Genomic DNA, 14,656 nt, shown 5'->3' on the forward strand with positions numbered 1-14,656 from the left:
ATTTGCTGTTACAAAATGTTACAAATTATTATAAATTAAGGAATGTATCTCCCTCATGCAAAGCTCTGATTCCTTTCACGAATTTGGCAATACTTTTTGGAATTATTGGATTAAAGCTCTTCATCTTTTATATAAGCTTTGGATTTCAAATATTTTGGCCACGAGCATCACTGAAGAGACATGTATTGTCGAAATGCGCATCTGGTGCAGAAAAATTGGTATCGTTATTGTTATTGAATCCGCCTATATATGTGCCTGCTCCAGGACAGGAATCTGTACTTTAGTGGTAGTCATTTGTTGCTGTTTTCCCTATTTGTTTTTGGTTTTTTGGTTTTGAACACAAATCAGGTCGTTAGTTTTCTGGTTGAATTGTTTTACATTTCGTGGCCTTTTGTAGCTTATTGTGATCATTGTTGACCTATAACTATAAACTTCTACGTCATTTGGTCGGCATGGTATTTGACTCATCGGTAATCATACAACATTTCCATATGTTTATATTATGTCATAGTTTGTTGTTTTAATTTTTTTTATTTTTTTGGTGTATCCGGAAGTTATATGGTCCTTGAATCTTTTTTCTGTGGAATTTTGTCGATTTTTTTGGTGCAACATTTGTCACTTTGATGACTTCACATTTCAGTCTGATTTGATAAAACAAATTGCAACTTGGTTAGAGGTTAACCGATATTTAATTAACGATTAACCGAAAAATAGCGATTAATCGATACATGAATAGCGTTTAACCGATAACAAACACCCTTTAAACCTTATGGTACACCATTGAGTTAGCTTACAATTGATTGTATTTCAATGAGATTGTAACATGAACAAATACAAAAAACAAGCAAACAAACATACGTGATGTTATATTTATGTTATATACTTCTGTTGAAATAAATACAATATAAACTCAATTTTACATAACAAATCCAGACAAACTGCATGATGGCAATATTCATGTATGTACAATATGAAAAAAATAAATTATGTAGCACTTTTCTAACATGTTCTTTTTACTTAAATTGTGTTTCGTATTGCAATAGCATAGTTCAATTTCAAATTCTAACTCTCTTGCTGAACACCTAATCAAACCCAGTATGTTTTGTCCACTAAAACTGGAACAGAAAACTGAACATTTCTTCCTGGTTGTGGTAAATTATTGAGGCTTACAACATTATGATTAACATCAGTTACGACTCTACCATGTTTAACTTCTGCAACAAGGTTCTTGGAAGTGTTCTTTTTAAGTGGATAAGTATCCCACGAGAATGAGCCTTCGTTCAATGGTGTTTGCATGGAAGTCCCTGCTCCTTGACTGCTTACAGAGCTGTAATCTAACTCCGCTGTTACACTCCAGCTTCTAAACAATTCTGTAATATTTTGGTTGAAGTTTCCGGTTAAAGGTCCCTGTTCTTGTTGTTGTGGGGGATAAATATCAGCAACATAACTCTGTCCAACAGGACCTTCGTAGCCGATCATACTGTTAATAATTCCATGGTTAACGGATGTTGGTTCATTTGAGCCGGGTCTAATGGAAGACAATTCATCTACAATTTTAGACAAGTCTTCTGGACTAACATTCTCTGACAGTTCAGCAGGATGTTGTTGTCCCATGGAAGTATGGACACTGTTAGTTTGATGGAGGGACGATATTCCTGTGGGATTCCCTGACGTTATACTACTACCCACACAGGGAAGCATTGAGGTATTGTCTGTATAGTTAGTATCAGACGATTCCAGACTGCTGGCTTGACTAGTACGGAAAGCATGTGGAGAGAATAATGGTGGTTTACCGGACATCATCACGTTGACGTTGGTCATTTTTTGATGATAATAGAGGATGCTGCTTGGCAGACTTGGTACACCCATACTATACTCCTCCTCGTATTGACTGGTATGGTCTCTAGCGGTATTATAATTACTAGACTGACTGTCTTGGGAATGGTAATTCTCGTTCGCACTGTACACACTGTTTCGGTTGTGGTCGGTTTCAATTCTATAGTGGCTAAATTGACTGTTCCTGTTGTAAGCATTGTCAGGTTTGTCATAAATATTGTCGTTTTGTGATGTGTTGTGGCGGCGGTATGAAATTTCCTCAACCGTATCTACCTGTGATTCTGAAAGACTTTCCAGCGAAGAATGTGGCGTTGATGGATAGCTTGTAAAACGAGAATTACCATTGGACAATGGATAAGAATTCGCCATGAGTGCTACCTTTGGTGGTAAGCTTTCATGCTCTGATGCAAACTCGTAGAAATCTGTTGTTGGAGTATTATTATTTGGATAGAAAGGAGAATTCGTGTTCTTGCTGTACCCTGTGTATCCACTACATGTGTTGTCTGTAATATTGGTTTTACTGTATCCCGTATATCCGCTACATGTGTTGTCTGTCGTGTTGGTTTTACTGTATCCTGTACATCCACTGCAGGTGTTATCTGTCGTGTTGTCTTTGCTATATCCGGTGTACCCGCTATATGTGTTGATCCGCTGACTTTTGTCTGGTGAACTAAGTTCCGATTCTTCGTATGATGGTGGAGGAGCTTTCGGTGTAAGCCATGTCAAATGATAGGGAGAGAATGGAGGTTGAGCATCAACGTCATAGCTTCTCGTTGTGTTTGTATACATACTTGGAGATTCCATCTCATCGATCGGTGAAAGATTCTGTCGTAGAAGACTCGACCGGGAACCAGCCAAGGCACCGTGGGGTAAACTGTCTTCTGGAGGACAAAGCTTCCAGTTGTCTTTGTCCCAGTAAAACTTGAACTGTCCAGGATTTGAACTTGTCAATGGGACTACATTGACCTTATCTGATATATTCAATGGTGTTGTTGAACGAGTCGATCCACGGACATAGTCAATCTGGCTAGTTGGTGTTCGTCCAATAACTCTGGAGAAGCGGTCAAATGAGGTGTTGACACTTCTGTCTACGCTATGGTGATTAGACCTTCTTTTGTCTCTCCACTGGTGCCAGTACAAACAACCGGCTACACAAGCAAGAAACACACCTATTAAGATAATAGGCACTATAAGGCCCCAGCTGATTGCAGAATCACCATCATCCCCACTGTCCACTATTTTTGTCGTCAACTTGGTCGTGCTCTCGTCAATACTCGCTAGAAAATCTTCACGTGTCATGTTGTAATCTGAAGAAGAATATATAGTACAATTAGCGAACAGAATATTAGATTTTATCTATTGTAGCTTGTTTCATATATGGTAGTTAGATCGAATTTAGAAATGAAACGATAAAAAAGTATGTCTCTGTTATGATACATAGTGTAAATACACCTGGTTTTTTTAATTTTTAATTACGAGTACGGTAAATGTGATTGTTTCATATGTGTATGACGCCTGGAAACTGACACTTCAACAGATAATGACACTCAGCACCAATATCACAACGATATATATGATTTCGTTTTTCTTTTGGAATATTTCTCTGCCTTCTCGTTTCTAAGGGTGTGTAACACCTTAAGGTTTTGCAAATAACTCTTTTTTTTGGGGGGGGGGGGGGGAAACAATTTTAGATGTAAATTTTACAAGTTAAATTCCAATGTTAACTTAATGTTATTTCTTTGATTTTATCAATGTGCAAACAAGATTCCATTTTTTACGTCAGTTTGATAATTTCTCACGGTAACTTATACATATAAAAACCATTGGTCCGACATAAATCTGAATTCATTCTTCCACGAGATCATACTACATCTCCTTATTTTTACATTATTCTAATAAGTTTTTTTTAGGGCTAATATATTACCAAGTCTTAATTCCCAGTCTCACAAGAAAAATCATGGCATTCATTTGACATTTGTACATGTGATAAAAAAAACTTAGACAATGCTTTTTTTCATATCTGTGTGGTCAGATTGTTCATATGTATACGTATGTTTTATAGTGTTAACAAACCTTTGAGAAGTTGGTCCAGAAATTGTTGGTTAAGTGCTTGTACACCAGTGATATTAAATCTCTCTTTAAGTATTTCGAGTAGTTTGGCTTGTACAGTTGGATCAATTTCAACTGTGTCTTGACTATAAGCAATCTGCCTGGATGTTTTATTATAGAACTCATCACTAATACTCATGATGCTCTGTCAAGAAAAATAGTTATTGTTAGAGTAAATGTGTAATGGTTAATTAACGAAAATAAAACATCATTACTCATTAATTAACTTTCGAATATTAATTAGTGTTTGTTTTATTAATAGATCTAATTATTACTACTTGCTTATATGATTACATGTGAATAGCGATTTTGTTTCATTTGATAAGCATATATATATTTCTGGTAAAAATACTTTTTTTTAAGGGCGAGAGAAAAAGACTGAAAAAAAGTGGACAATCTCACAATTCTTAAATATCTCAGTCAAAAATAAGACTTTAAAATCATATAAGAAAATTGAATTATTTGTCTACTGTTTGACTGAAATAATAAAAATTCGTAAGGGTTCCGCGGAACCCAGTGTCTCGTCTACTTTTGCTGTAAATCGCATGCTCAACAAAAATAAGGGAAACAAATCAATAAAATATTCCTCTTAATACTATCTTTATACACAGGAACAAAATTTTAACTAAATTTCCTTCTTAATACTAGCTTTTGATCATAAACAAGCTTCCGTCCAAGTTTGGTACAAATAAAAAATAGTATAGGAAAGTTATAATTCTAAAAACTTTAACCACAGAGTGAATGTGTTGTTACCTGGCAGAAAATATAAGTCCATTCACCCATAAAGGGAAATACGGAAAAAATGGATTTATTTTTTTACAAAATTTGCTTCTGGATACTATTTTATGATCATAAACAAGCTACTGTCCAAGTTTGGTACAAACCCAGGTGAGTTTAAGAAAGTTATTAAAATTTTTAAAAACTTTAACCACTTAGTGAATGTAATGTTTTTCCGCAGAAAAACTAAGTCCATTTATAAGTAAAATACGGGAAAATGGAATTTTATATTCACAAAATTTACTTCTGGATACTATCTTATGATCATAAACAAGCTTCTGTCCAAGTTTTGTAGAAATCCAGTCAGGGCCGTAACTAGGGTTCCAATTCAGGGGAGGCAGGGGTTTGGGACCGCCGATTGAGGCCCCTAAGAGAGGGGGTTTGGGGGCGCAGCCCCCCGCCGATTTTTTTCTCTCAGTATAATGACTAAAAATGACCCGTTTTCCTTCTATTTCCTTTCATTAAGAAACATCAGTATTGCTTGAACCTGGAAGCAATTTTTATGCAAAAAGAAGCTGAGATTGCTGTTCGGGGTGAGCCAAGGCTCCGTCTTGAAGGCCGTACTTTGACCTATAATTATTAACATTAAATACATTGTGACCGCAGATTTTTTTCTCAATAAAATCAGTGGCTAAAAATGACCCGTTTTCCTTCGATTTCCTTACTTTAAGAAACATCAGTATTGCTGGATCCTGGAAGCAATTTTTATGCAAACAATTATTATCTGTATTTAAAGATATTTTTGTTAGAAATCAAACTGGTAAGTTAAAAAAAAAACATATAAAGCGATATCATAGAACGCAAGATATCTTTTTTATCGAGGACCTTGAATTTCAATATTGTTGAAAGCTAAACAGACATGTATATAACTACAACCAGGGACTTTGAAAGTTTCTATACTAGTATATACTTAGTATAGAAAGTCCCTGCTACAACGAATGGGAGTGTTTAAACTACTAAGGCATTGACCAAAATGTCCTCGTACGTTCGGGAGACGTTAAAAAAATTATCCAACAGCTGATTCAGCCGATTCACAATACAAAGGGAACTTCCTCTGCTTAATTGAGCTCCTAAATAAATGTGAATAGTTAAGTTTTATTCAAAATTGTCGAAAGCAAAGTTTCATATATATATGTGTTCTCGTACGAATACTGAATAACAGACGGAAGGCCACACGAGAAAAATAAAATAAAACAAATACTGAAACGGTTCACTATCGATCAAAAATCTGGGAAATGACATATATCACGTATCATTAGAACACTGTTAAAACTGTAAACTTAGGTTGTTTATAATATAAATTCAAGTTCTTCGTGTACATACATATAATTTATATATACATGTACAACTTTATATATTTCTTCTTTTTTTTTGGGCTGATAAATTCATATTCTCATTTGAATAGATTTTTCAAATGAAACAGCCATTATGTGAAGAAGTCACACTATTACATGGTCATATATATGTAACCTCTGCTAGGTATAAAAGTTCGCCTTTTTTATTTTATTTCATTCATTTTTATTTTTAGTTTTCACATTTGAATCATACTTTTGATCTTGAATTAACCCAGGATATCAGGTTATTCAACCCAAATCAATTTAATAGTTATTCAGTTAAAAGAGGATACATAGAAAAGAAATTATCTGTCATTATATCATAGACTATTTGTATTTAGAAAACCATTGTAAAAACTATCCTCTAAATAAATCTACTTATTTCAAATATTTACATTTCTGAATATTTTCCTTGTTGTCTCTTCCTTTTATTTAGAGACAAATTTTTATTATTTTTTTTTTATAGATAGAAAATCTATTCTATTATTTATACCAGATTTAATTGTATCAACCAAAATGCCAAAATCAAACCAATCATCTGTAAAATTTGGTTATTGGAATATAGGTGGCTTATTTTCAAAGGGCATGAATAAAGCAGAGGATCCCCTTTTTCTGAAACATATAGAGAATTACGACATTGTTTTTTTAGTCGAAACTCATGTGGGATATAATTCCCAAATACACAATATTGGTAAATTTCATTATCATCCAATATGTAGAAAATTATCAAATAATAACCGTCATTTTGGGGGTATAGCAATTCTACAGAAAAGTCACGTTAAACCTCATGTCAAAATATTGATTAACAGTAATCCAGATTATCAATGGATTAAATTAGAAAAATCCTTTTTTGGATTTAAAAGTGACCTATTTATTTGTGTACTGTACAACCCCCCAGTTACGTCTAAATATACCCAAGAACTCTCTTCTGATGTTTTTGAATGCATAGAAAAAGATATCTTTCAGTATAAAAAAATGGGTGAAATTTTGTTATGTGGAGATTTTAATGCCAGAATAGGCTCTGAAAATGACTTTATAGTAAACGATGATTCAAAATTTACTCCAATTTTTGATACATACCCTACTGACAAAAACATTATGACAAGAAAAAGTCGAGACCAAAAAATTGATCAAAGAGGCAAAGAAGTTTTGGATTTTTGCATTAGTAAACAAATAAGAATTTTAAATGGCAGAGTTCTTGGTGATACATTTGGTAATTTTACTTGCTATACCCCCAATGGTGCAAGTGTGGTTGATTATGTTGCTGTGTCGGAAGAAATTCTTGAAAATGTACTGTATTTTAAAGTATCCAGATTTATTCCCACATTATCTGATTGTCATTGTAAACTTGAGTGGGAATTATCTGCAAAATATTGTGTTCCTGGAGAAAATGATATTCCAATCCAGTTGAAAAATATGACACCTAATTATATCTGGACTGACTGTTCAGCAATAAAATTTCAAGAAACACTTTCTTCAGATACACTACAAAACTACATACTAGAATTCAACAACAGCACAATTCAATTTACTCAGACATCAGTAGATGAAGCATCATCAAAACTTTCAAACATCTTTTTATCAGCAGCAAATCTATCACTTAAACGACCTTTAAAAAAACACACAAACAAACAAAAAAACAAAAAGTGGTTTGATGCAAGTTTACAACAAGCTCGAACTAACTTGCTTAATTATGGAAAAATTTATTCAAGATTTCCATATGATCCAATTATCAAAAATCACTTTTATAAACTGAATCGTGAATACTCCAAACTAAGGAAATATAAATACAAACAATACAAACAATCATTGATTAGTCAGCTGGACTCCTTGCACGAAGAGAATCCAAAACTGTATTGGAACTTAATTAATGAACTACAGGAAAAAAATGAAACTAAAAAAAAATGTGGAGTACAACCATCAACTTTGATATCACATTTCCAAAAGTTGTCACAACTGAAAGGTGAATTTCAAAGTAGATATACAGAGCTATGTGAAAAACTGAAACAGTTAGAAAACTCAAAATGTTTCAACGAGTTGGACTCCGTTATCACTGAGTCTGAAATATCCAAAGCCATTTCACACTTAAAATGCAATAAATCATCAGGCTTGGATAACATTAGTAATAATATGATAAAGAATGGACAGACTTTCCTTTTAAAAAGTTTTCAACAGATGTTTAATACTTGTCTGTCTTCAGGTATATACCCAACATCTTGGGCTGAAGGTTATATTACACCAATTTTTAAAAGCAACGATACAAGTGACCCTAACAATTATAGAGGAATAACAATAACAAGTGCAATTGGAAAGCTTTTTAATAGAATATTAAGTCTAAGACTGGACAAATTTCTTCAGGAACATAATATTATACATGATAGTCAAATTGGATTCACAAGGAAAGCCAGAACTGCAGATCATATGTTTATATTAAACTGTCTTATTAACAAATACTGTAATTCAAAAGAAGGTAGACTGTTTGCCTGTTTTGTTGATTTTCAGAAGGCTTTTGATACTGTTATACATACAGGGATCAAGATTAAACTACTAGATATTGGGGCTGGGTCTTATTTTTATAACATTATTAAAAGTATGTATGAAATTAGCAAATCATGTGTCAAAATTCAAAATCAAGTAAGTGATTTTTTCCCATTAGATATTGGAGTCAAACAAGGTGACAACCTCAGTCCGAATTTATTCAAGATATTCATAAATGATTTGCCCAGATATTTGTCAGATACTAGAGACCCAGTTAATGTCAATGACAAAGATCTACATTGTTTAATGTATGCTGATGATATTGTTTTATTATCTACATCAGCTGAAGGACTACGAGAAAAGCTGGGAATGCTTGATAAATTTTGCAAAGATTGGTGTCTCAATGTGAATACTAATAAGACAAAGGTGCTGATTTTCAACAAGGCAGGCAGACATGTAAAACAGATATTCACATTTCAGAATATAAATCTGGAATGTGTTTCAAAATACAAATACCTAGGTTTATATTTAAGCTCATCTGGTTCATTCAGTTATGCTCAAAATGAACTATACAAAAAATCCCTGAAAGCTCATTTCAAATTAAGGAAAGATCTTTTATCACTTAATCCTGATGTAAAAACAAGTATTCATGTTTTTGACCACACTGTAAAACCTATTTTATTATATGGTAGCGAAATATGGGGGATGTTTAATTCTCTTTCCTCTAAATGTAAGAAGGATGATATATCTTTTGAAAAATTATATTCAGGTTTACCTTGTGAGAAACTTCATATAAAATTTTGTAAATTTATACTTGGGGTACACAAGAAAACAACAAATGCTGCAGTGTTATCTGAACTTGGAAGATTTCCAATATATTTTAATATTATAAAAGGAATGTTATTGTACTGGTATAGATTAGAGAATTTAGGTGATAATTTTCCTCTATTAAAAGAGGCATATACACAATCAAAGACACTACATCACATGAATATAACATCATGGTATGGTTCAATAAATGTTGTTTTTAAAATACTTGGTATTGACTATACAAATGCCATAAATGCTCCATTTTGTGAATCCTTATACAAATTTAAGAAATATATACAAACCAAGCTAACAATATTGTTTATTAGCTGTTGGAAAAAACAAATAGATAAATTTTCAGACAGTAAACTGAAAACCTACCTTTTATATAAAACAAATTTTGGTTTTGAAAAATATCTAACATTGATCAAGAATTTTGAACTTAGAAGAAGTTTTACTAAATTACGTGTATCTTCTCATAGATTACAAATAGAATTAGGTAGATATCAGGGTATTCCCCGAATTAACAGAATATGTAATAAATGTTCTTCCAATACTGTCGAAGATGAGGCTCATTTTCTATTTGATTGTAACAAATTTGAGGATGATAGAAATTGTATGTTAGCTAGTATTGCACAATATAATTCTTATTTTAATCATATGAACAGTCAAAGCAAAATTATCTGGTTATTTAGTGTAGAAAATGTTGAGTTACTTAAAATAATATGTAATTTTATATACAAACATCTTCCTTAGTGAAGATTAGTTAAAGGAAATCTATGTGTGTATATACATTTGATTGGACATAGAAAATTATATTCATCTGAATATCACAAACATACTAGCCGATTAAAAAAAAAAAAAATAATTGTTAAGATATATTATTTATTCAAATGTTCTCTTATATCCTTGAGGCATCGTCCCCTGGTATCAACTGCATTCAAGTTACCTATGATGCTTCCTTGTTTGCTTTTGATACAGGTAGGAAAGAGACATTTACACACATTTTACATGCCTATGGCCCATAAGGTATCGCCCCCTGGTGTCAGCTGCCTTTAGGAAACCATAATGCTTTCCTATTTGCTGCTGACACAGGATGAGTCATGGACATGTTTAATTTCTACTTTCTTTTTGGCTAATTATTATATATTTAATTGATCCAACTTTTTGTGTACTATACATATGTGGATATCTATTTTTCTTTTTTTCTTTTTGGGCTACTTGTTTGTTATCTATATCAACCACACTTGCAATAAAATGCATTAGTATTAAAAAAAAAACATACTATAGATTCTTTATCTACGTATTCTTTAAGAACTTAAAAAGTTCTCGTTTAACTTTTTTTTTTTATCTCATTGTTTGTATTGTATTATGAAAAAAATTATTGATGTTGTAATGTTTATGCCCTTTGGGGCCCATAATTGGAAAATAAAGTATCTTATCTTATCTTATCTTATCTTATTGTCAATATTTCATTTTATTACTTGAAAAAAAAAATTGGTGTAGAGAATTCAGGGGAGGCAGTTGCCTCCCCTGCCTCATAGGTAGTTACGGCCCTGCCAGTATAGTTTAAGGCAGTTAAAATGCAAAGAAATATTTTAACAGTGGGTTAGATTTCATTAGTCTTTACTATCTATAGATTAACAACTTTTGGTTATATTTAAAATTTAGAATCATCATTAAAGGTGGAGCGCGAATGCACAGTTAATTAATTATACTGATGTGCCATTTGTATGCAAGAGTGACATTCCGTTGTATTATGTGCCAATTCGAAAAAAGTTATGCGAGTATTGCCTCCCTTTAACAGGTTCATTATTTTATAATTAAGTTTAGGTTTCTGATATAAATTTGAATAGTTACAAAATGTATCTATTCAATATATTTCAGTTTTTGTTATTGGTGTATCAAAAACATTGATGTACAAATATAATTTCATAAATTTGAAACGTTTAAAATGATTACATACCAATATAAAGAACCGTTCATCATTTTTGAAAAATACTATGATAAAAATTGGATGATTTATCTTTCCTTCATGATAGATTGATTGGGAAATGAACCAGATTTATTTAAAGGTAATCACAGAGAGGGACTAGCAAGCAATTTTTAATTGTAGCTTATTTAACGTTAAAACAACTTTCCACTATAAACAAATGTTACATTATACAAATATAAGGACCTTGTTAGCTAAATCTACAAATTTTATTAGATATTATGAATTTTTATTACAATAGATTAATATGCTACAGGGAATATCTGTTGTTTTTTTGTATATACATTTTGTGTAGATGAGATGTTAGCATGTTGGAAATGTAAATCTCATTAGGTTTCCAGGTGGACATTCAGTTATTAAACCCGGTTCCTTACTTGGAAAAAAAAAGGACAGTCCACCTTATGGAGCTACATATATGGTTAATACATAGACTCTTTATATGTCTTACTCCTAATATTATCTAATTTTCCCCTTCAAACTCCTGAATTCGCATCAAGGAAGTCTATGTTTATTGGAATATTAAAATGTTATATTCTCAACAATTATAGTTTAGCGCTAACATGCATATTAGATAATAATAAAATGTCCAAATTATACATACTTTTCGTCATTTAATAAACACACCGTTGTTGTCAATGTAAGTCCATGTTATGATTAAATAATACTCACTACTGATTTACTTTGGTGCGAATTGAAATTCACCCTTGGGGAAAATCAAAATCGATACTGCAACCAAAAACAAAGTTTACTTGCACATTTTAAAGATATTTTTGTTTCCGTTCTAGCAAGTTAGCGTTAAAATGAAACTGCAAAATTTTAGTGTGTATTCAAGGAATCAAATACCGTAAAGATTGACCCATATCAAATCAATCAAAGCCGGGCTTCAAGTATTGTGAAACTGCCTATTCTAGAGGTGGCGTGAATCAGATGTGGATACTAAAAAATTCCAAAGATCTTTTAGAGTACATACGATCTAAAACTCTTTTATCTTGCAACAGTATTAAGCATTTGATTTTTTTTCTCTAATCCTTACACTACAAGTATTCCCAATTCCAAACTAAAAGACAAGTTGAAAGAGTTGGTATTACTTTGTTTCTTAAAAAAGAATGGTCAACGTAGATACAAGTATCTTGTCTTAGGGAGAGATAAATCCTACTTTGCAAAGAATCACTCTCATTCATACAAGAAATTCTGTAAAATTGACATTATCCAGATGCTTGATTTCTTGATTGACAACATATTTGTTACGTTTGGAGGACGTCTTTTTCAACAAACTATCGGCATTCCAATGAGAACCAATTGTGCCCATCTTCTTGCCGATTTTTTTCGTTATTAATACGAGACTGACTTCATACAGGAACTTCTTAGGAAGAAAGGTAAGAAGTTAGCAATATCCATTAATATTACTTTCCGCTATATAGATGATGTTCTCTCACTAAATAATTCAAATTTTGGTGACTATGTTTAACGCATCGAACTAGAGATAAATGATACAACAGATACAGTTAAGTTGGCCTCATATCTTGACTTACACCTATAAATTGACAATAAGGGTCGGTTGAAAACAAAACTTTACGACAAAAGTGATGAGTTCAGCTTCCCAATTTTGAACCTTCCATTTCTATGTAGCAACATTCCAGCAGCGCCGGCATACGTAGTATATATCTCCCAATTAATACGATATTCTCGGGCTTGTATGTCCTATCTACGGGGCGCCAAATAGGACTCTTGTGGTTTTGTACTCGAAATTCAGTTTTGTACAGACAAAAGTGAGTTTTGTTCAACAAAAAAGAGTTCAGTTTAACAAAATTTGTAGCATACTACAAATTTAAATTTTGTCATACAAATTATCTTTCAGTGGACAAAAGTTACTTTTGTCATGACAAAATTCATTTTTGTAACACAGACTTTACCTTTGTTACCTAATTTGAAAATTGGGCCACACAAGTCAATTTTGTATGCAAATTAGTTTAGTTTGGATTCTGTGAACTAATTTGCATACAAAACTGAGATTTTGTCACAAAATTCAATTTTGAGTTTATTTTTGTGTAGACAAAATTGAGTTTTGTTAAATAGAAGTGAAAATTTAACACAAAAGTCAATTTTGTGCCACAAAAGTCAATTTCGAGTCACAAAAGTCATTTTTGTCGAAAAATTCAATTTTGTGTCACAAGAGTCAATTTTGTCAACACAAAAATAAACAGAAAATTGAATTTTGTCATGTGACACAAATTAAATTTTGTAATGACAAAATTAAATTTTGTAGACAAAATTCATTTTTTTGACACAAAATTGAATTTTGTTATGACAAAATTAATTTTTGTAGACAAAATTCATTTTTTTGACACAAAATTGAGTTTTGTTAAACAGAAGTGAAAATTTAACACAAAAATGAATTTTGTGTCACAAAAGTCAATTTTGTGTCACTAAAATCAATTTTGTATGCAAATAAGTTTATATTTGCATACCTATTTGACAAAAAAAAAAAAATGAATTTTGTCTACAAAAATGAATTTTGTCATCACAAAATTGAAGTTCTCATAAAACAAGTCTGTATCACATAGTTTTGAAAGACAAAAATGATTTTGTTATAATAGATTTGTATTTTGTACAAAACCTCAAGAGTCCCATTCGGCGCCCCGTGCTACCATGATTTCCTTGCTAAAGTGTTGCTGCTCACAAAGAAGCTATAAAAACCAAGAGTTTTAAATGGTGAAGTTGAAATAATCCCTTCTTAAATGCACGAGTTGATTGACCGTTATAACCGTTTCACAAATAATATCTTTCGCCCCTCTTTTATATTAAAAACCACCACCGATCGAGATTGAAAAGAAACCCACTATCAGTCGAGAAATATTAAAATGTTATGTACTAACAATTGAAATAAAATGTCTGTATCATTTTATCATTCCTTTCCCCCTCTTCAAATGATCTTCCCTTTTCCTATCGTTTGTTCATACTTTTAGATCCTTGCATTGACTTTGTGAAAAACGTTTTCAAATATCAAATATCATCTTAGATGACATAAGTCAGCATCTTTATACGAAACAACACAGAAAGAATGACCTTGAAAAATTCCAAAAACAGACTACAAAATATTAATGCAATCGGATAAGACAAACATTTCTGTCTGGCTTTAACTATAATGTGTATTCTAACAATTGAAAGACGCAGTAATTAAATATTCCTTCCAGTTAACTTCAGAAGTAGGGAGGTGGGGTTGGGTGTTCTTATAAAATGTATTAAATATGTTGATGAGTTGGGCTTCACTGTAAAGGGGAATGCCAAAGAGTGTATTGAAACAATCTGACAAGATTAACTG

The 14,656-nt window shown here is 32.0% G+C and overlaps 1 protein-coding gene across 1 annotated transcript; it reads right to left on the bottom strand.

The window, feature by feature from the left end:
* Positions 1-857: 857 nt before the first annotated feature.
* LOC143057372 (uncharacterized) lies at positions 858-11,999 on the bottom strand. Its single transcript, XM_076230680.1, has 3 exons — positions 11,936-11,999; positions 3,910-4,090; positions 858-3,143 (listed from the first exon to the last, which is right to left on the bottom strand). Exons 2-3 carry the CDS (start codon positions 4,082-4,084, stop codon positions 1,087-1,089), a joined length of 2,232 nt encoding a protein of 743 aa, XP_076086795.1. The 5' UTR covers positions 4,085-4,090; positions 11,936-11,999; the 3' UTR covers positions 858-1,086.
* Positions 12,000-14,656: the final 2,657 nt, after the last annotated feature.

Source organism: Mytilus galloprovincialis, chromosome 1 (assembly GCF_965363235.1).
Source record: "Mytilus galloprovincialis chromosome 1, xbMytGall1.hap1.1, whole genome shotgun sequence".
NCBI classification, from domain to species: domain Eukaryota; kingdom Metazoa; phylum Mollusca; class Bivalvia; order Mytilida; family Mytilidae; genus Mytilus; species Mytilus galloprovincialis.

Coding starts and splice junctions, on each gene's coding strand:
- LOC143057372 (XM_076230680.1), bottom strand. CDS start 4,084: ATGAGTATTAGTGATGAGTTCTATAATAAAACATCCAGGCAGATTGCT. Junction 3,144..3,909: donor TCTGGACCAACTTCTCAAAG/GTTTGTTAACAC, acceptor ATTCTTCTTCAG/ATTACAACATGACACGTGAA.